General features: G+C 49.5%; 1 protein-coding gene and 1 long non-coding RNA gene across 2 annotated transcripts; one reads left to right on the top strand and one right to left on the bottom strand.

Annotated features, from left to right (window-relative positions):
* The first annotated feature begins 1,318 nt into the window (after window positions 1-1,318).
* LOC115833624 lies at window positions 1,319-6,302 on the top strand. Its single transcript, XR_004029010.1, has 2 exons — window positions 1,319-1,407; window positions 6,123-6,302. It is a non-coding gene; the product is annotated as an uncharacterized LOC115833624 (long non-coding RNA).
* A 925-nt stretch (window positions 6,303-7,227) lies between these two features.
* Window positions 7,228-14,958, bottom strand: LOC100590139 (putative speedy protein E7). The gene is given in 8 exon segments (XM_030808334.1): window positions 7,228-7,287; window positions 7,401-7,644; window positions 9,684-9,769; window positions 10,991-11,049; window positions 12,080-12,199; window positions 12,202-12,309; window positions 13,612-13,830; window positions 14,799-14,958. Coding segments are annotated over 8 exon segments (1,056 nt in total).
* Between the last annotated feature and the right edge of the window lie 7,339 nt (window positions 14,959-22,297).

Here is a 22,297-nt window from a genome sequence, read left to right as displayed (position 1 = left end):
GTGGCACACTTGGTTAACCTGGGCATGCACAGGGTACATGACCTTCAACCTGCAGGTCCATGACAACTGAAAAACAGCTGACAACTTCATTACATAGAAGTTGAACTAAGCCGGGTGCAGTGACTCACGCCTGTAGTCCCAGCACTTTGGGAGGCCAAGGCACGTGGAGGTCAGGAGGTCAAGACCAGCCTGGCCAAAATGGTGAAACCCCGTCTCTACTAAAAATATAAATATTAGCCAGGCGTGGTGGTGCACCCTTGTAATCCCAGCTACTTGGGAGGCTGAGGCTGCAGAATCACTTGATCCTAGTAGGGGGAGGTTGCAGTGAGCTGAGATCATGCCATTGCACTCCAGCCTGGGTGAAGAGTGAAACTCCGTCAAAAAAAAAAAGTTGAACTAGATTTGGTCTGATGCAGTTACAGATTTACAAACCGCACCCCCACCCTCCTGCTGACACCTTCTGCTCATTCTTGAGGGATTAGGGATGGAGGTCATGCTTCTGCATCGACTTCATGCTGACCAGGGGCACTGAGTCCCCTAAAGTGAGTGGGCTTCTGAGTTCAAATGGGTTCTGGGGTCACCTGGAGTAGCTTGAAAGGCTGGTATTGTTGTAATACAAGCTGAAGGTGGAAGTGTTGGAGCCTGGAGGACCAACAGCTCACCATCCATTTAAATAAATAGGACCAAAAAGTGACAGAACAGTGGCCACGAGGGACCCCAATAGAGGAAGAAACCAGGTGAGGTGTGGTATAGTGGACTCGACTGCCTTCTAAATCTCAGTGGTTGGCCGGGTGCGGTGGCTCACACCTGTAATACCAACAAAAGAAAAGCTGAGGCAGGGTGATCACGAGGTCAGGAGTTCAAGACCAGCCTGGCAAACATGGTGAAGCCCCATCTCTACTAAAAATACAAAAATTAGCCAGGCATAGTGGCATGTGCTGTAGTCCCAGCTACTTGGGAGGCTGAGGCAGGAGAATTGCTTGAACCCGGGAGGCGGAAGTTGCAGTAAGCCGAGAATGTGCCACTGCACTCCAGCTTAGGTAACAGAGCGGGACACCATCTCAGTCAAGCAATCAATTAATCTCAGTGGTTGAACTACGCTTGATATGGTTCGGCTCTGTATCCCCACCCAAATCTCAAGTCAAATTGTAATTCCCAGTGTTGAGGAGGGACCTGGTGGGAGGTGATTGGCTCATGGGGGCTGACTTCCCCCTTCCTGTTCTCTTGACAGTGAGTGAGCGCTCATGGGATCTGGTTGTTTAAAAGCATGCAGCACCTCTGGCTTCACTCTCTCTGTCTCTCCTGCTCCACCATGGCCAGACGTGCTTGCTTCCCCTTCGCCTTCTGCCATAATTGTCAGTTTCCTGAGGCCTCTCCAGCCACGCTTCCTGTACAGCCTACAGAACTGTGAGTCAATGAAACCTCTTTTCTTTGTAAATTACCCAGTTTCTGGTAGTTCTTTATAGCAGTATGAAAACAGACTAATGGACTCTTCTGGTTGAAGGAATGCAGCCATTCTGCTTGTTTAACTATTTCCTTTCTATTCATCTCTATTTCCTGGGAGGTGTTTATCCAAGTGCAATAGGAGGTATTGGTGACCGCACAGTCCCCTCAGTGTTCTGCTAGTAAATAGTTGAGGGTCGATCACTGACCTCCTGCGTTTTCAGTCTGGCATGGAAAAGCCCCCGTGTAACTGGTAAAGGTATCAATAAGCACTAGGAGGTATCTAAATCCACAAGGAGCCATCGGCATCACATTGATGTCCATTTACCAGTCTTCCCTGGCAAGATTCTTCTGAATTGTACTGCCTTGGCCAAAAGAGGTATGGGAGGGGCTGGGCGCAGTGGCTCACGCCTGTAATCCCAGCATTTTGGGAGACCAATTCAGGTGGATCATTAGAGGTCAGGGGTTCAAGACCATCCTGGCCAACATGGTGACATCCCATCTCTACTAAAAATACAAAATGTTAGCTGGGTTTGGTGTTGGGTGGTGCCTGTAATCCCAGCTACTCGAGAGGCTGAGGCAGGATAATCGCTTGAACCTGGGAGGAGGAGCTGGCAGTGAGCTGAGATCTCGCCATTGCACTCCAGCGTGGGCAACAAGAGTGAAACTTCATCTCAAAAAATAAAAAAAGGAGTCCGGGTGCAGTGGCTCACGCCTGCAATCCCAGCACTTTGGGAGGCCAAGACAGGTGGATCACGAGGTCAGAAGTTCAAGACCAGCCTGGCATAGATGGTGAAATCCTGTCTCTACTAAAAATACAAATATTAGTTGGGCATGGTGGCACGCACCTGTAATCTCAGCTACTCAGAAGTCTGATGCAGGAGAATTGCTGAAATCCGGGAGGGAGAGGTTGCAGTGAGCCGAGATCGCGCCACTGCACTCTAGCCTGGGTGACAGAGCAAGACTCCTTCTCAAAAGAAACAAAGAAAAAGGAAATTCTCCAGGGAAGTACTTCGGCTTATTTCATAAAGAGGTACTGAAGGAAGCAGAGGCATGTGGAGGACTTCCCCACCTTGTGCAGCTATTTGGGCCATGGCATCTGAAATTTATTATTTCAGAGTCACCCCTTTGATGACCTTGGCAGTGGACTGCAGTCATCTGTTTAGGCCTCTCCATGGCCCACATCAATGCCGGTATTTCTGTTTGTTGCACATTTGATTTCCTTGCTGTTGGCATTTAGAAGGCCCTCTGTTTTCCAGATCACACCGTGGGCATGGACCACAAAGATTGCGTCTTTTGAGTCTGTAGAAACAGTCAAGGCCTTGTCCTCTCTTAGGTCCAGAGCTCAGGTTAATGCAGATTTTCCCAGCCGTCTGCGCTGAAGTCCCTGCTGGGAGGCTCCTGGCTGGTTTCCGTAGGTAGACAGCTACACACCCTGCCCTTCACTGGCTTCTTTTCATGAAGCTCCTGCCATCTACAAAACATGTCTCCCTTTTTTTCTTGAACCACATCTCTGTTATTGAAACTCTAGAAGTCGGCCGGGCATGGTGGCTATGCCTGTAATGCCAGCACTTTGGGAGGCCAAGGTGGGCGGATCACCTGAGGTCAGGAGTTCAAGACCAGCCTGGCCAACGTGGCGAAACTCCATGTCTAATACAAATACAAAAATTAGCCAAGGGTGGTGGCCACTGTACTACAGCCTGGGTGACAGAGCAGGACTCCATCTCAAAAAAAAAAAAAAAGGGAGAAAGAAAGTTTCATGCTTTTCTGAGTTCTGTGAGTTGTTATAGTGAATTATCAAACTTGAAGGCATGGTGGGAACCTCCAAATTTGCAGCCAGTTGGTGAGAAGTACCTGTGGTCTGAGGACACCCAAGCCTGCAGCTGCATCTAAAGTGAGGGCAGCCTGTTGGGGGCTGGTGGCCTTAACCTGTGGCGTTTGAGGTAACATCAGAGAGTTGACATCAGAATTGCATCACACAAGCCGGGCATGGTGGCTCATGCCCGTAATCCCAGCACTTTGGGAGGCCGAAGCGGGCAGATCACGAGGTCAGGAGATTGAGACCATCCTGGATAACACAGTGAAACCCCGTCTCTACTAAAAATACAAAAAATTAGCTAGGCATGGTGGCGGGTGCCTGTAGTCCCAGCTACTCGGGAGGCTGAGGCAGGAAAATGGCGTGAACCCAGGAGGCGGAGCTTGCAGTGAGCCAAGAGGGCGCCGCCGCACTCCAGCCTGGGTGACAGAGCGAGATTCCATCTCAAAAAAAAAAAAAAAAAAAAAAAAGAATTGTGTCACACAGGCCAGATGCAATGGCTCCTGCTTATAATCCCAGCAATTTGAAAGGCAAGGTAAGAGGATCGCTAGAGCTTGAGTCGGAGGCCGCAGTGAGCTATGACCACACCACCGCACCCCAGTCTGGGTGACAGCGCCAGACCCCGACTCCAAAAATAAAAAAGAAAAAACAGAAAGAATTGCATGGCAGAGGGCCTGCCTTTCACAGCTTGAACTGCTGCAGGAACTTTCCTTTTTTTTGGAGAGGGAGTGGGGAGACGCAATCTCTTGCTAGTGATTCTCCTGCCTCAGCCTCCCAAATAGCTGGGATTACAGGCGTGCACCACCACGTCTGCCTAATTTTTGTAGTTTTAGTAGAGACAGGGTTTCACCATGTTGGCCAGGCTGGTCTCAAACTCCTGCTGGGATCACGGGCATGAGCCACCATGCCCGGCCACCTTTAGAGTTTTCTTACCACCTGGTTTTCCTCTCTCAATATCTTTCTCTCATTTCCTGCCTTAAAACTCTAGCTTGGCGTCTGGGCGCAGTAGCTCATGCCTGTAATCCCAGCACTTTGGGAGGCCGAGGTGGGTGGGTCACTTGAAGTCAGGAGTTCAAGACCAGCCTGGCCAACATGGTGAAACCTTGTCTCTACTATTTTTACAAAAGTCAGTCAGACATACAGGCGGGTGCCTATAGTCCCAGCTACTTTGGGAGGCTGAGGCAGGAGAATTCACTTGACCCTGGAGGTGAAAGTTGCAGGGAGCTGAGGTTGTACCACTGCACTCCAGCCTGGGAGACAGAGTCTTGCTCTGTCTCCAAAACAAACAAACATACAAAACAACCCTGTAGCTTAAGATCAGCCTTCTCTTCTATTGTTTTACTTTAGAAAATAAAAATTAAAAATAGATGTAGATGCTATGTTGCTGAGGCTGGCCTCAAACTCCTGGCCTCAAGTGATCCTTCCACCATGACCTCCAAAACTGCTGGGATTGTAGGTGTGAGCACTGCACCCAGCCTTATGTTTTTTTCTACATAAAAAACAACACAGGATTATCTTCCAGACCTAATAAATATGTTCAAATAACCACAACCCCATTAAGGAAAAATATCACTTGACAGCAAATAATCAATCCAGACCAATGTGATCACACTCACTGTGAAGGTGAGAAAAGTTCATCTTTATTATGTTTCCCCAAGAGTCGCACTGCATTGTTCTCTTGAAAACACACAGCTCATGCCCTCTTTTAGAACACACATCCTCTTTAAAGTAACATACAAACATGCCAGTACAAGGTAAAAAATTACATCTGAATTCTCACATTTCAAACATACACTAAATATCAAATAAAATTTATTTTTACAAGAATTTAGGGGAACTACTACATAGCTATAAATGTAATATGTATGTTAACTAAGTATCATAGATAAAAACCATGCTCCCTTCAGCAGCACGTGTAATAATAGATACAAAGATTGAAAGGTAAAAGATTTAGGATAAAAATAATCCTCTCTTAAAAAGAAAAACAAAATTTTATTTATGTGTATATAACAGTTATAACACCCATCACACAACTTTATAGAAACAGCGTCTATTCAAAAATACCAGTATTTCCAAAATGTTTAAAATAATATTTAATAATATTTAAATAAATAAATATATTTAATATATTTAATAAATATTTAATAAAATAATATTTAAATAATTCAATGCCTATGTTTTTCAAAATAAACCAATAAAGTAGTATATATTTGACATGTTAGTGTGTATATCTGAGACATGTTAAAAATCACAACTGAATTCTCACAATTGAGTCAAAGCTAAACAGCAAATAAAAATTTCTATCATGAGAATTTAGGGGAACTACCAATAGCTATAAATAGAAGAGATTATTATGGAAGTATCATAGATAAAAAGAGTGCTCGCTTCAGGAGCACATATAATAATACAGAAAAAAATTTAAAGATAATAAAATATTTAGGATAAAAAGAATTCTTAAAAATGAAAAGAAAATTATCTTTATGTATATATAACAGCTTTAACTCTCATCAACAAACTACAGGAACAGCATGTTTTCAAAAGTACAACAATTTCCAAACTATTTGAAATAAACCTATTAATAATTCAATGGCCAACATTTTCCAAACAAACCAATAAATGCATAGTGTGATTGAAGCTATCTGTTACAGTCTATGGCACTGATATTTCACAAAGAATTCTGTGCCGATCTGAGCCCCTGCACTGTGCCTTCAAATGCTCCTGGACTGTGGCAACCAAGTCTGTAAGAAACAGGGCCTCCAGGTTCTGCCCCAGGGAGGTTGGAATTCAGCAATATAAAAAGGGAGGTGGTGCCGCAGGAAAGGGTGGAACTGGAAACACTCCTAGTTTCTTTCTTTTCTCCAAGGACTCCTAGAAGTACCCCACCCCCGACCCCCACCGCTGCTCCTAGGAGGACAACGTGATCACTGTATTCAGCTCCACCAAGAACGGTCCAGGTTCTTCTAGATGATCTTCACAAATGGCTCCTCTCCTCCTTCCTGGTGTCTGCCATTAGCATTGGAATAAAGTTCCTGCTGAAAATCCACATCTCCCTTGGGCACAGTGTTCTGGAAGTGAGAGAGACGATGTCACACTTCAAGGAGGCAGCTCTCTAGACAGGAAGGTTATTCACGTCCCATGTCAAGTCTAACTAGAGTTCAGAGCAATTGAGAAATGAAATTTTATCTCCTGCTTTTCATTCTATACCCTGCTTCTGAACTATCATGTTCAACTGTGATACTCACGCTTTGGTGACCATGACTCCAAAACTCACTTAATACACCCAAGGTCAGCCCCAGTGATCTGCTTCATAGCAAGGACTTTGGGTGGGTCTTCCCAGGGAGTAGGGTATTCTCAGAGAATGTGGCTTTGGACTTCATCACAGCTGGGGCCTTTTGTGTCACTTAAGATCTAAACTTGTAATCATGCTAGATCTGTTTCTAATGTGACAACATCGCGAACCACGAGTCCAGAAGCCTAATCCATAATCCTACCTCCTCATGACGAAGTCTCATGCTCTGTGCTCAACGTGTTAGCTGCGCAAGATGTAAACCAAAGCTTCACTGAACCCTCGACCCAAATCGGTACCTCAAGTGCATCAATCATAATGAACCTCCCCGAACTCAGTATTTATGATCATTTTTGAGGCAAGGTCTTACTCTGTCACCCAGGCTGGAGTGCAGTGGCAGGATCAGGGCTCCCTGCAGCCCCAACCTCCCAGGCTCCAGCGATCCTCCCGCCTCAGCCTCCTGAGTAGTTGGGAGTAGACATGCCTCCCACATTGCCTGGCTAATTTTTGTATTTTTGTGGAGGGGGGATCTCGCCACGTTGCCCAGGCTTGAAGCCGGATCAAGCAATTGGGTTCCTCGGATTTCTGAAGTAGACCCCAATATTCTGCCTTTACCCCAGAGGATGCAGATGTACCTTCTCTCAGGCCGATGACCTCAGGCCTGCACGGTCCCTGGAGCTCTCTAGGAAAGGCGGGCGCGATCTCGTGCCCACACCCAGTGTTCTGGGTCATAAGCCTGGATCTGGAAAAACAAACGCCCTTTGAGAAGATGGGGACTCGCCAGGATACCTGTCTCTCCCCTTGTCCAGCCTCCAGCCCACCCGATTCCTCCCAACCTCCCCAGGCCCCACCCACCTCCTCCAACTCCTCCGGGGAAACCCAAGCCCTGCAGCGCATGGAACAGAAGAACTGGAACCGAAGCTCCTGGAACAAGGCTATCTGAGAGCGGTTCTTCCTGGCCCTCCAGTTCATGGAACGGCATAACTGGGACCGACGCTTATGGAACAAGGGTATGTGAGAGCGGGTCTTCCCGTACAGGAAGTAGATGATGTTTTGTTTGGGGGCCTCGTCGTCCTCCTCCATGTCATTGGCCAGGTATCTGGGGACAGAAATCAGGTTACTGCTCAGGGGCACCACCAGGAGAGACTTCCGTCTGAGGTCAGCTTCCCAGAGAGGAGGGCAGGCGACCGTCCCTAGCTCAGGACTGGCACCCACCCTGCAGAGAGCCACGCCTTCCTCAGGAGGGCTCTGCTGGACAGAGACCTGATCAAGGGTGTCTCCCACTCCTTCAGGATGGAGACAAAAACCGAACTGGTGGCCAAGAATGGTGCCTTATGCCTGGAATCTCAGCACATTTGGAGACCGAAGGAGGAGGATCACTTGAGGCCAGGAGTTTGAGACGGGCCTGGGCAATATAGCAAGACACTTGTCTCTCTTAAAAATATAAGAAATATGCCGGACGTGGTGGCTCGTGCCTGTAATCCTAGCACTTTCGAAGGCTGAAGCAGGTGGATCGCTTGAGACCAGGAGTTGGAGACCAGCCTGGTCAACATGGAGAAACCCCGTCTCTACTAAAAATACAAAAATCAGCCTGTTGCGGTGGCACACCCCTTAGTCCTAGCTACTCAGGAGGCTTAAGCATAAGAATTGTGTGAACCCAGGAGGTGGAGGTTGCAGTGAGTTGAGATTGGGCCACTCCATTCCAGCCTGAGAGGCAGAGCAAGACTCTGTCTCAACAAATAAATAAATAAACTGTCCTGGTGTGGTGGCACAGCCCTGTAGTTGGGGCTAATCAAGAAGCTGAGGTGGGAGGATCGCTTGAGCCCAGAATATGAAGGCTGCAGTGAGCTATGATCTCACCACTGCACTCCAGCTTGGGGGACAGGGCAAGTCTGTCTCAAAAAAATAAAAGAAATTGTATACATTGATATTTTGCCAGGACCCTGCCTTCTACAGGCATCTAGTCTAATGGGACTGGGAGTAATCAGGGCAGATGACCTAATCCCAGTGTCCAGGATGTAATTGGAGAGCTACGGGCATGCAGAAGTTGGAAGATGAGGGAAGGCATCACAGAGGCTGTGGGGTGAACTGACTTCAAGGAATGGGTCCTTCCCTTCAGAATCACGTGTATGCAGGACACCCAGACAGAAAACACAAAGTCGAGTGGAGGGCATTTGGAAGGGGCAGTGAAGCCACGCCAGGAAACCCCAAGATGGCGAGCCAGTGTGCTTGTAGAGATTGTAGAGAGGGTGGAATTGGCACTGTGGACCCTGGCCTCAATAGAGAAAGACATCAGCTAAGGAAGTTGTTCAGGTGGACAGTGAGGTTGTCGTGCTTTGGAAAGATGCTCAGGCTGCACTAGAAAGCCCCCTGGCTTGGGGAGAGACTCCAGGAGACCCCAGCAGGGAGCATTTGACAGTGGATTCGAGTGATGCGAGGGGGACCTGAACCGTGACCTCTGTCATGGGAACCCGGAGGAGGTTGATGGCGTTTGTGGTTGATGTAAGTAGGAGAGAGAGAGAAGAACTAGAAACGTCTGCTTGCTGGGGGAAGCGTCGTGTCCGCTCCTCCACTCCTTTTCTTTTTCCCTTAGGAGCGGTTTATGGTTCCTTTTGTTTTATTCTTTTATTTGTACACTGGCGGAGTTTGTTTTTTGGGCTTTTTTTTTTTTTTTTTTTTTTTTTTTTTTGAGAAAAAGTCTCGCTCTGTCACCCAGGCTGGAGTGCAGTGGCTCAACCTTAGCTTACTGCAACCTCCACCTCCTGGGTTCAAGGGGTTCTCTTGCCTCAGCCTCCCGAGTAGCTGGGATTACAGGTGCACACCACCATGCCCAGCTAATTTTCCTATTTTTAGTAGAGACGGGTTTGGCCATGTTGGCCAGGCTGGTCTCGAACTCCTGGCCTCAGGTGATCCCCCTGCCTCGGCCTCCCAAAGTGCTGGGATTACAGGCATAAGCCACCGCGCCCAGCCTGAGTTTCTTTTTAGAAACAACAGTCTATGATAGTATAATCCTCCCTGTTTTGTACACAGAGTAAAGAGGACAAATAGGTGAAAGAATAAATGAAAGGCTGGAATCCCACTTCCCCCGCTATCCCAGGGTGTTGGATATTGAGGGATAGGAGGCAGCAAACCACTCACAGAGCCAGGAAGAAATGAATGCGTTGGTACTGCCAGGAGAGGAGGCCGGCCCGGCTAAAATACGCTATGACCATAGCCAGGAGATACTGATGGAGAGAAAGGAACACAGAGAGGGAGAGGTCACATCTTGGAAGAGGAAGATTGTGGAGAGGGGGAATGAGGGTCTGGGGAGGGGCTGCCCATCAGAGAAGGGACCTCAGTGTTGGGGTGACTGTGCTCATGTGGAAATTGCGGGGTGGAGGGGTATTCGAAGGTCGGATGCAAATCCGAGAAGCCGGAGGAAGGGTTTTCGGTGATGCTCCCAGGATGATGGGCTCCGATGGGATCTTTGGAGGGGGTGGGTCTAGGTCGGCTGGTGTCAGGAGGGCCTTTTGTGTGCCAGGCAGAGAACTGTCCCAAAGAGCTGAGAGTAGAGGGGCCAGGAGTTTCAGGGCTGCGGCCAGACTGCCCCAGGGCTCAGATCCCACAGGACTCGTAGGAGAGGCAGGGGCCATTCATTCACTCCGCAAGAGACCAGCAGAGTCCTGAGGGAGATGCTGACAAATCATGAAAAGACCAAGAATAGGTGGGAGTGGCAGCTCAAGCCTGTGATCCCAGTACTTTGAGAGGTGGAGACAGGAGGATCACGTGAGCCCAACAGTTCGCGAACAATCTGGGCGACATAGAGAAACCCTGTTTCTACAAAGATTTCAAAAATTAGTTGAGCATGGTGGCATGTGCCTAGTCCCAGCTCCTCAGGAGGCTGAGGAAAGAAGATTGCTTGAGCCCAGGAGTTAGAGGCTGCAATGAGCTACGATCATGCCACTGCACTCCATCCTGGGGAGCAGAGCTAGACTCTGTCTCAGAAAAAAAAAGAATGTGTGGGTGCCAAGACTCAAGACCATGGGAGCTGGTCGGGCACAGTGGCTGACGTCTGTAATCTCAGCACTTTGGGAGGCCAAGGCAGGTGGATCACCTGAGGTCAGTTGTTTGGGACCAACCTGGCCAACGTGGCAAAACCCCGTCTACTAAAAACACAAAAATTAGCCAGGCCTGGTGGTTCATGTCTGTAATCCCAGCTGCTTGCAGGCTGAGGCAGGAGAATTGCTTGAACCCAGGAGGCGTCGGCTGCAGTGAGGCAAGATCGAGACACTGCCCTCCAGCCTGGGCAACAGAGCAAGACTCTGTCTCACAAAAAAAAAAAAAAAAAAAGACTGTAGGAGCATCTGGTGGGAGGTGGTGGAGGGAGAACTGTGGGTTTGGAAGCTGCGCCCTCCCCCCAGCCGTGCATTGGAACAGGAACACAGTTACATAGAGAACAACCTTACCTTGTCCGACGCCCTCAGATCTTTGTCCCAGGCCAGGAATCTTTGAATGACAGTATCCTCTGTGATTAGAGAGCAGATGTCAGTGTGAGAAACAGGACAGGGTTTCCGTGGGAGCAGCAGAGCAGCGAGGAGAAGTGTGCCTCCCGGGGGGAAGTTTCAGGATTGTGGCCACGGGTGAGGTGGATGGGAGAGGGGAAAATGAGTTTCACTGGGCAAGGGAGAGGGTCTCCTGCTCTGAGAATCATTCCCCTGAGAAGAGGCCGAAGGAGGCCGTGGGTGTGAGAATCTATAGGATGTAGAGCTGGGAATCAGCCAGGACTGCCTCCAGCAGACACGGAGGGACCACTGCAGAGTCATAAAGGAATTCCCATCATTTCTTCATGAGACAGTCACATCAGGGTGTGACCATGGCCTTGGTATCCCCCACTATGGATGGAGACACTTAGGTTTAGAAAAGTCTGTAAGAGACATTTTCAGAGGGCACAGCTGAAACCACTTTATTGATTTTGTTTTTCTTTATTTGATTTTTATTTTTCTTTATTAATTAATTAATTTTGAGACAGAGTCTCGCTGTGTGGGCCAGGCTGGAATGCAGTGATGCAATCTCAGCTCACTGCAACCTCTGCCTCCCGGGTTTAAGCGATTCTCCTGTCTCAGCCTCCTGAGTAGCTGGGATTACATACATGAGCTACTGTGCCCCGCCTTGGTTTTTCTTTTGAGACAGGGTTTTGCTCTGTCACCCAGGCTGGAGTGCAGTGGTACAGTCATAGCTCACTGCAGCCTCAAAGTCCTGAGTTCAACCAATCCTCTTGTCTCAGCCTCCCAAGGTGCTGGGATCTCAGGCGTGAGCCACCACGCCTGGCCCGAAACCAAGCTTTCTTATCCCAAGCGCCAACCTTTGTCAAGTCTAGCCTAATCCTCTATCGTCTCCTAAGTGTCCCTCATGAGTGATCACTTCAGAGTCCTCCCGCATGGAGACCTCACCCAGTAGGGGGGACATATTTTTCCCATTGGAAAAGTGTGGTTATTGGAAGTTTGCTCTTTTTTAGGAGAACAGGATTGGAGGTGCTCTCTGGGGTGTTCTCCTACCAAGCAGCCTGTTGAAGGCCTCGTGGTGCTCAGGGAGCACGAGCGACACTCGCTTTCGCTTGAGCTTCATCTTGAGGCCACACAGCGTGTCCGCCACCCAGGTCTCCTCAGGCTCGGGGCAAGCTCCTTCTGTGGCTCCTCCGATGACGACTCCTCAGATTCTTCCGACCACTCCCTCTTCCTTTTCCAGCAAAGGGACCTACATGGGGGGCTGGGATCTACCCCAGGGGCTGAGTAAAGAAACCAGGCCACGGTGTAATGCTTCTGCAGTTGATGACCTTAGATCCCGACCGAAAACCCCAAACCACTGTCCATCCTCCCCAGCCTCGCAGACTGCTGGCTTCTCCAAGCCATCTTTCCTTGTGTCTGTCTCCTCTGCTGAGCTCCATGTGCCACTCCTTCTCCTCCCCATTCTCCCATTTCTCTGTCCTCAGAACACTTCCTCATGTCCTCATGTCCTTCCCTGGTCCCTGGCTCTGAGTCCCTTTTTTTTTTTTTTGAGATGCAGTCTTGCTTTGTGGCCTAGGCTGGAGTGTAATGGTGCGATCTCGGCTCACTGCACCCTCCGCCTCCCGGGTTCCAGTGATTCTCCTGCCTAAGCCTCCCAAGTAGCTGGGATTACAGGTGCCTGCCAGAACACCCAGCTCATTTTTGTACTTCTAGAAGAGACAGGGTTTCACCATGTTGGCCAGGCTGGTCTCCAACTCCTGGCCTCAAGTGATCTGCATGCCTGGCCTCCCAAAGTGATGGGATTACAGGTGTAAGCCACTGCACCCTGCCTCAGTACCTCTATTCTTCCCACACACCCTCCTCACATGCTCCTTCCTGACTTCTGGGCCCTTCCTTCTTTTTTTTTTTTTTTTTTTTGAGATAGGGTCTCACTGTCTCACCCAGAATGGAATGCAGTGGTGCTATCTTGCCTCAAAGCAACCTCTGCCTCCCGGGTTCAAGTGATTATCCTGTCTCAGCCTCCTGAGTAGCTGGGATTACAGGCACGCACCATCACGCCTGGCTAATTTTTGTATTGTTAGTATAAAGGAGGTTTCGCTATATTGGTCTGGTTGGTCTCGAACAACTGACCTCATGTGATCCACCCATCTCAGCCTCCCAAAGTAATGGGATTACAGGCATGAGCTACCACACGCGGCCTTAGTTTTTCTTTTGACGTAGGGTTTTGCTCTGTCACCCAGGCTGGAGTGCAGGGGTGTAGTCATAGCTCACTGCAGCCTCAAAGTTCTGAGTTCAAGCAATCCTCTTGGCTCAGCCTCCCAACATGCTGAGCTCTCAGGCGTGAGCCACCATGCGTGGCCCGAAACCAAGCTTTCTTATCCCAAGCGCCAACCTTTATCAAGTCTAGCCTAATCCTCTGTCGTCTCCTAAGTGTCCCTCATGAGTGATCACTTCAGACTCCTCCCGCATGGAAAGCTCACCCACTGGGGGCATATTTTTCCCATTGGAAAAGTGTGGTTTTTGGAAGTTTGCTCTTTTTTAGGAGAACAGGATTGGAGGTGCTCTCTGGGGTGTCCTCCTACCAAGCAGCCTGTTGAAGGCCTCGTGGTGCTCAGGGAGCACGGGCAACACTTGCTTTCGCTTGAGCTTCGTCTTGAGGCCACACAGCGTCTCCACCACCCAGGTCTCCTCAGGCTCAAGGGCGAGCTCCTTCTCTGGCTCCTCCTCAGATTCGTCTGACCACTGCCTCTTCTTTTTCCAGCAAAGGGACCTACATGGGGGGATGGGATCTACCCCAGGGGCTGAGTAAAGAAACCAGGCCACCGTGTAATGCTTCTGCATCTGATCAACTTAGACCCCGACCCAAAACCCCAAACCACTCTCCATCCTCCCCAGCCTCGCAGACTGCTGACTTCTCTAAGCCACCTTTCTGACTTTCTCCTCTGCTCAACCCCAAGTGCCACTCCTTCCCCTCCCCATTCTTCCGTCTTTCTGTCCCCAGAACACCGCCTCATGTCCTTCCCTGGTTCCTGGCTCTCTGAGTCCCTCCTTTCTTGTTTTGTTTTGAGACAGAATCTTGCTTTGTTGCCCAGGCTGCAGTGCAGCAGTGCAATCTCAGCTCACTGCAACCTCCATCTCCCAGATTCCAGTTATTCTCCTGCCTCAGCCTCTCAGGTAGCTGGGATTATAGGTTTACAGGTGCCTGCCATAATGCCCAGCTCAATTTTGTACTTTTAGTGGAGACAGGGTTTCACCATGTTGGCCAGGCTGGTCTCAAACTCCTGGCCTCAAGTGATCCACCTGCCCTGGCCTCCCAAAGTTCTGGGATTACAGGTGTGAGCCACTGCACCCAGCCTGAATTTCTCCATTCTTTCCACACACCCTCCTCAGGTTCTCCTTCCTGACCGCTGACCCTTCTTTTTTTTTTTTTTTTTGAGACAGCGTCTCTCTCACCCAGACTGGAGTGCAGTAGCGCGATCTCGGCTCACTGCAACCTCTTCCTCCCAGGCTCAAGTGATTCTCCTGTCTCAGCCTCCCGAGCAGCTGGGATTACAGGTGCGCACCACTACCACCTGGCTAATTTTTATACTTTTAGTAGAGATGGGGTTTCACCATGTTGGCCAGGCTGGCCTTGAGCTCCTGACCTCAGGTGATCTGCCTGCCTCGGCCTCCGAAAGTGTTGGGGTTACAGGCGTGAGCCACTGCACCCGGCCCCCTTCCTTCGTCTTAGTCAATCCTATCCCACCTCTTCTTCCTCCAGTTCCCTCACCTGATGGTCCCGACAATTCGTCATCCACCACCTCCTGGAGGGGGTACCCCGAGGTGCTCCGCTGGGGGCTCTGCTCATCCTGGGGATGCGGTTGACGGCTGGTCATGATCTTTCCCATAATCTGTCCCCTCTCACGGAACCTAGTCTCTGCTCTGTCCATGGCCTTCTTCTGGACACTGCTAGGATCCAGAAGAGTATCTTATCAATTCTCAAGGCTAGGAGAAGTCAGGAGTGGGGAACAGCTCTGAGAAAATACTGTTGTCCAACTGAACTCCAGGTGCCCACGGAGTCCAATCCTTCCAATCAGGAAGGTCGGAATCTCTGATGTCATCGGTCTTTCCAACCTGGCAACCAGTTTGAAACAAAACACATGTAACTGCCAGGCTGATCTCTTGTCCTGGAGATTCTGGGTGAATGGTATCTCCTGCCACTGTCCCAACCTTAGACAACTGTCCAGAAGCATCTTCAGGGTCTCCGCATCCTTCTGTTCCCTGTCCCAGCAGAGGCTGTGTCCTCTCCACTCAAAGCCTGAAGCATGTTGGGGTCTCCTCTTTGTACATGCCCATTTCAGAGTCCAGTCTGGTGGGAGAGAGAATAGGGTGGGAAAGAAAACTAGGGTAAGCAGAAACTATGAAACCTTACAAGAATGAGATTATCATGTACAAGAGATCCCAGGAACATTGACTTGATGAAAAAGTCACATCAGAGCACTCAATTTGGCAGAGCTTTTCTGCCGAATGTTTACTGACATTCACCGTCCGAGATTCTCTACTGGGGGTACACGCGTCCTCTGCCCTAAGGCAACTGTGAGTCCAAGAGACATTTTGAGGCCTGAAAATCATAGGAAACTGCCCCTGAGCTCACACGTATTTCCAATGGTGTCCCCAGTTTCAGGGAGTCCATGGATTACCTAAGCCAGCCCCTCCAGTTCGGCTGAGAAACTCTAGTCTCTATATCAAGTTTTGTATCATATGTATTGCTCTGAACTCAGAAATTTCCCTTCCATTTATGGATTCTATGAATAAAATATCGTATGTACAAAAAGACTAAGTCAAAAAATCTCAGCTGTGCACAGTGGCTCATGCTTGTGATCCCAGCACTTTGGGTGGCTAAGGGAGGAAGATTGCCTGAGGCCAGCAGTTCAAGACCAGTATAGGCAACATAGCAGGAGCCCATCTCTAAAAAAACAAAACCAAACTAAATTAGCCAGGTGTGGTGGCTGGCACCTGTGTTCCAACTACTTGGGAGACTCATGCGACAGGAAGATCACTTGAGCCCAGGAGTTAGAAGCTGCAGTGAGCTGTGATCTTGCCACCGCACTCCAGTCTGGGCAACACAGCAAGACATTGTGTCAAAAAAATTTTTTTTCATAAATAAAAGAGTTGCATGACATTCAGAGACATCCAGAAAACCTGTGGGTTCCCTGCCGGGCTCAGTGGCTCATGCCTGTAATCCCAGCACTTCGGGAGGCCAAAGGGGGTGGATCACTTGAGGTCAGGAGTTTGAGACCAGCCTGGCAAACATGGTGAAACCCCGTGTCTACTAAAAATACAAAAAATTAGCCAGGCATGGTGGCGGATGCCTGTAATCGCAGCTACTCGGGAGAGGGCACTGGAGAGTCACTTGAACTCGGGGTGCGCAGGTTGCAGCGAGCCAAGATCGCACCATTGCACTCCAGCCTGGGCAACAAGAGCAAATCTCCATCTCAAAAAAAATAAAGAACTTGTGAGTGAGTTCCCACCCGTTTTCCTAATGGGCTGTGGCTCTCCTAGGAATCTCTCGCTCATGGAAAAGGCACAAACTGAATGAGGAAGCAGATCCCATTGCTGTGGAAGTCCCATTGTTAGGAAGCTCTGCTTTTCTGGAGTTCAAATTCGCATTCATAACGCTTTAAACCATCAGAGCTGGGTGGGTCCTCCTACAACAAAATAGTTTGCTATCTCTCTCCTAGTTAATAGGCTTTCAAATATTAGATCATCAATGTTCTGACCCCATTAAAATTTCTCTTGTGGGATGAAAAGCTCTGATTTAACCCATCTTTAAGCCTGGTTTGCATATTCCTCTCTCTTCTGGCCACCTTGTCTAGACACACTACACTGAGGCTGTGCCCATCTTAAATGATGTTGATACGTTATCAAAAAATTGGCAAACCAGGCGCGGTGGCTCATGCCTGTAATCCTACCACTTTAAGAAGCCGAGGCAGACATCACCAGAGGTCAGAATTTTGAGACCAGCCTGGCCAACATGTTTAAATCCGTCTCTACTAAAAATACAGAAAAAATTAGCTGGGCGTGGGGGTGCACATCTGTAATCCCAGCTGCTTGGGAAGCTGAGGCAGGAGAATCGCTTGAACCTGGAAGGCAGAGGTTGCAGTGAGTCGAGATTGCGCCACTGCACTCCAGCCTGGGTGACAGAGCAAGACACCATCTCAAAAAAAAAAAAAAAAAAAAAGCTAAACAGCCCAGATTTGGTCTGATATGTTCAGAAAAAAGCAAAACAGTCACCTCTCACCTTTTCTTTTCCCGCAATGATGCAGTTTAATACAACAATGTCTGTAGGTATGCTGCAGAAATATCATTCAAGTGAAACAGAAGGGCTTTCCTGGCCAGACACAGTGGTCACTCCTGTAATCCCAACACTTTGGTTGGCCAAGGTGGGAGGGTTTCTTGTGGCCAGGAGTTCGAGGCTGCAGTGAGCTCTCACCCTAACACTATATTCCAGGCTGGGCATCAGAGTGAGGCCTGTCTCTTAAAAAAAAAAAAACCCTTCACTCCCCCAAAAAAGGGATTTGCAAATACCAGCCTTTCAGCATGAGGATCACATGGAGGAATGTTAAGATACAGATGCTGGGACCCAGCCCTATTGATTGTAATTCAAAAACTGAGGTGGGGCCTGATTTAACTCCACCATTGGAATCCATTCAGATTTGGAACTCCCTGGGTTGGACAGTGCGAGAGAGATCCTAAAGAAAGCAAAATCACTATGGATTGAAATGAGCCGACAAGGATTTCTGAGTGTGGTGAAATGTTATCAGGGCCTCACTTGGGACAGCTGTGGCCTGGCCTTGAGTCCTTGGCTCAGTGGGACCTTCTGAAACAGCCTCCAAGCCGTGCCCCCGCTTTTTTTTTTTGAGGCAGGGTCATGCACTGTCACCCAGGCTGGAGTGCAGTGACACAATCAGTGGGAGGCTCACTACAGCCCTCAACTTTCAGGCTGAAGTGATCCTCCCGCCTCAGCCTCCTGAGTAGCTGGGACTATAGGCACACGCCATCATGCCTGGCTAATTTTTTATAGAGATGGGGTCTCGCTGTGGCCCAGACTGGTCTTGAACTCCTAGCTAGACTCAAGCAGTCCTCCCGCTGGGCCTCCCAAAGTGCTGTGATTACAGGCGTGAGACACCACGCCCAGCCCATTTATCTATTATCGGGTCTTTTATCAGCTGTCTTAGATACAAACTGAATAAGCATTAGGAGGTCTGACTTCAGAAATGCTGCCTACACATTTATCACAGATGCCTAAATGGTGAACAGTTTGGCCCGCCACCTTGGTATTCACTCCTGGAGGGCTGGGGACTGAGTCTTATTTTTCTTATTTTCTTTTTTTTCTCCCTGAATGGATTTTACAGTCTTTGACACATACTTCGGGCATAAAAATGCTTATAATGTGAAAGAATGCCAGAAAGGTCTCCTTGCACATTTCAAAGTCTGGGTGCCTGAGCAGGGTGTGGTGTTTCGCACCTGTAATCCCAGCACTTTGGGAGGCCCAGGCAGAAGGATCACATAGCCCAGGAATTCAAGACCAGCCTGGGCAACACAATGAGACCGATGTCTACAAAAAATAAAAAATTAGCTAAGTGTGTTGGTGCATGCCTGTAGCTCCCAGCTGCTTGGGAGGCTGAGCAGGGAGGATCACTTGAGCCCAGAAGTCGGAGGCTGCAGTGAGCTATGATTGCACCAGTGCACTCCAGGCTGGGCAACAGAAGGAGACTCTGTCTCTAAAAAATAAATTAATTAACAAAATTAATTTAAATTTAATAAAGCCAGGGTCCCCAGCTAGCTCTGCACTCAGCTTTGGTTTAGGAGGCTGCTCTCAGGAAAAGTAAGTGCTATCTGCTGGGAGAAGGGAGTGTGGGGAGGCTGGGGGTTGCTGGTCTCTCCTCACTGCTTCCTTGCAGTCTGCAGGGGCTGTGCTTTAAGCGGAACCAAAAATTATTTCAGAAATCACTCCTACACCAAGGCCAGGCACGGTGGCTCACACCTGTAATCCCAGAAATTTGGGAGGCCAAGGTGGGTGGATCTCTTGAGGCCAAGAGTTCGAGACCAGCCTGAACAACATGGTGAAACCCCGTCTCTACTAAAAAAACAAAAATCAGCCGGGCATGGTGGCGGGCGCCTGTGATCCCAGCTACTTGGGAGGCTGAGGCACAAGAATCGCTTGAACCTGGGAGGTGGAGGTTGCAGTGAGCCAAGATTGTGTCACTGCACTCCAGCCTGGGCGACAGAGCGAGACCCTGTCTAAAAAAAAATAGAACGAATGAACGAGAGAGAGGGAAGGAAGGAAGAAGGAAGGAAAGGAGGGAGGGAGAGAGAGAAAAAGAAAGAAAGAGAAAGAAAGAAGGAAAGACTCCTACACCAAAAGCTGATTTTAGCTTCCAGACCCAAACATCTGTCTAAGCCCACCCCTCTCTAAATGAAAATGTCATTGAGGAAAGGAGCTTTATGGTATCTTTCAGTTCAGAAGCAAAATAACATGTGCTCCGGGTGAGCCATTTAGTTTCCTACCTGAGGCGAGTCTTTCTGCCCTAAGTGACAGTGCACTTGCTACCTGAGCCTTACTGAGTAAAGCCTAACGTTCCGGGCACAGAGTTGGCCTAACAGCTGACAGTGCCCAGTTACTGGGTCTGTGAATCTTGTTGAAGCATGCAATTACAAAAGTGGAAATTCTCTCCTCACTCCAAAAAGAGCTCACTAATGACAGAGATCTGGAATAGCCGAACTTAAAATCATGTGAGGCCAGAGGGACATTTATTTATTTTTGAGATGGAGTCTCGCTCTGTCGCCCAGGCTGGAGTGCAGTGGTGCAATCTCCAACTCCCAGGTTCAAGCGATTCTCCTGCCTCAGCCTCCCAAGTAGCTGGGATTACAGGCATGCACCACCACGCCCAGCTAATTTTTGTACTTTTAGTAGAGATGGGGTTTCACCACGTTGGCCAGGCTGGTCTCGATCTCCTGACCTCGTGATCCACCTGCCTCAGCCTCCCAAAGTGCTGGGATTACAGCCGTGAGCCACCACACCCGACTCTGATGGACATTTATTACATGCAAACTGACAACTATCTGCAGGGGGTGGGTATGTCTGGAATTAGGCCTGGGGAGAAGCGGTTCCAGGATCCCATATATGGGGAACTCAAGGTGTGGAGAGATTGAAGGTGCCCCTGAACGGGGCCAGGCAGGTTTATGGAAGAAGTGGGATGTGCAGGTTTATGGAAAGGGCTTTTGTTGTTGAGACGGAGTTTCGCTCATTGCCCAGGCCAGAGTGCAATGGCGCGATCTCAGCTCACTGTAATCTCTGTCTCCCAGGTTTAAGCAATTCTCCTGCCTCAGCCTCCCAAGTAGCTGGGATTGCAGGCATGCACCACCACACTGGGCTAATTTTGTATTTTTAGTAGGGACGGGGTTTCACCATATTGGTCAGGCTGGACTTGAACTCTGACCTCAGGTGATCCGCCCGCCTCAGCCTCCCAAAGTGCTGGGATTAGAGGCGTGAGCCACTGCGCTCGACTCTGATGGACATTTATTACATGCAAACTGACGACTATCTGCAGGGGGTGGGTGTGTTTGGAATTAGGCCTGGGGAGAAGCGGTTCCAAGATTCCATATATGGGGAATTTAAGGTGTGGGGAGATTGAAGGTGCCCCTGAATGGGGCCAGGCAGGTTTATGAAAGAAGTGGGGTGTTGAGGTTTACGGAAAGGGCATTTTAGACAAAGATTGCTGCTGTCAAGGCAAGCACAAGGCTGGCTAAATGGAAAGGGGCCAGAGGTGCTGCCTGGAGGAGGAGCCAAGGGGTCAAGGTGCAGGATTCCCTGCAGGAACCAAGGTCCTTGATGAGGAGCGGAAGCACACCCTCACTTTTTTTTTTGTTTATTTTGAGACGGAGTCTTGCTCTGTCACCCTGGCTGGAGTGCAGTGGCATGATCCTGGCTCACTGCAACCTCCACCTCCCAGGTTCAAGCGATTCTCTTGCCTCAGCCTCCTGAGTAGCTGGGATTACAGGCGCCCACCACCACGCCCAGCTAATTTTGTATTTTTAGTAGAGATAGAGTTTCACCGTGTTGGTCAGGCTGATCTTGAACACCTGAACTCAGGTGATCCACCCACCTCGGCCCCCCAAAGTGCTAGGATTACAGGCGTGAGTCACTGCGCCCAGCCTGCACACCCTCACTTTTAATAATGCATAAGAAAGAACCTGAGGAAGCTCTCAAATGTTGTTTAAAAGTTAGATGTCACGAGGCCAGACACAGTGGTTCATGACTGTAACCCCAGTTCTTTGCGAGGCCAAGACGGGAGGATCACTTGAGGCCAGGAACTTGACACCAGCGTGGGCAACACAGCAAGACCTCATCTCTACCAAAACTTTAAAAATGAGCCGGGCATAGTGGTGCATGCCTATAGCCCCAGCTACTTGGGAGGCTGAGGTAGGAGGATTGCCTGAACCCAGGAGTTCGAGGTTACAGTGAGCTATGATCACACCACTGCACTCCAGTCTGGGTGACAGAGCAAGACCCTATCTCAACCACCACAACAAATAGCTGTAGTTATTCCCGAAGGACCCATCATCAACTCAGCATTCCCATAGAAAGGGCAACCCAGTACCACCGTGGCCTACAGGGTATTTATGCAAATTAGAAAAAGACACCTCTCTTTCAAGATGCTTGCATCTCAGGAAATTGTCTACTCAAGTGGATTTTATTACAACAAGTATTCCCATCTACCCTAAAACTCCCAGAAGGAATGTACAGTTCCATGGTGTCTTAGCTCTGAGCGGCACTCCCTCCAAGGCACTGCCAACCATAACTTGCACAACTGCTTGGTCCCCTGCAGTGGCTGGGTGCAGGCTTGATCCCCTGCAGTGGCTGGGTGCAGCCTTTATCCCCCGCAGTGGCTAGGTGCAGGCTCGGTCCCCCTCGGTGGCTGGGTGCAGGCTCGGTCCCCCTCGGTGGCTGGGTGCAGGCTCGGTCCCCCGCGGTGGCTGGGTGCAGGCTTGGTCCCCCGCGGTGGCTGGGTGCAGGCTCGGTCCCCCTCGGTGGCTGGGTGAAGGCTGGATCCTGGGAAGCAGAGCCCATGCCGTTGTTTTCCATAACCCCTCCCTCACTGTGCATACTGGGCACCCACCATGAGAAAGGGGCACAGACCTTCTGGTCTGTTGTCAACCGCCTGCCTCTGTCTAGCAACGCGGTGCTCTGCTGGAAGTTCTGCCATGTGTTCCACAAACTCCTCT

The sequence above is a fragment of the Nomascus leucogenys genome, unplaced genomic scaffold (genome assembly GCF_006542625.1).
Source record: "Nomascus leucogenys isolate Asia unplaced genomic scaffold, Asia_NLE_v1 Super-Scaffold_349, whole genome shotgun sequence".
Taxonomy (NCBI): domain Eukaryota; kingdom Metazoa; phylum Chordata; class Mammalia; order Primates; family Hylobatidae; genus Nomascus; species Nomascus leucogenys.
Note: the sequence above shows the minus strand (reverse complement) of the source record. Positions and strands in the feature narration are given on the sequence as shown.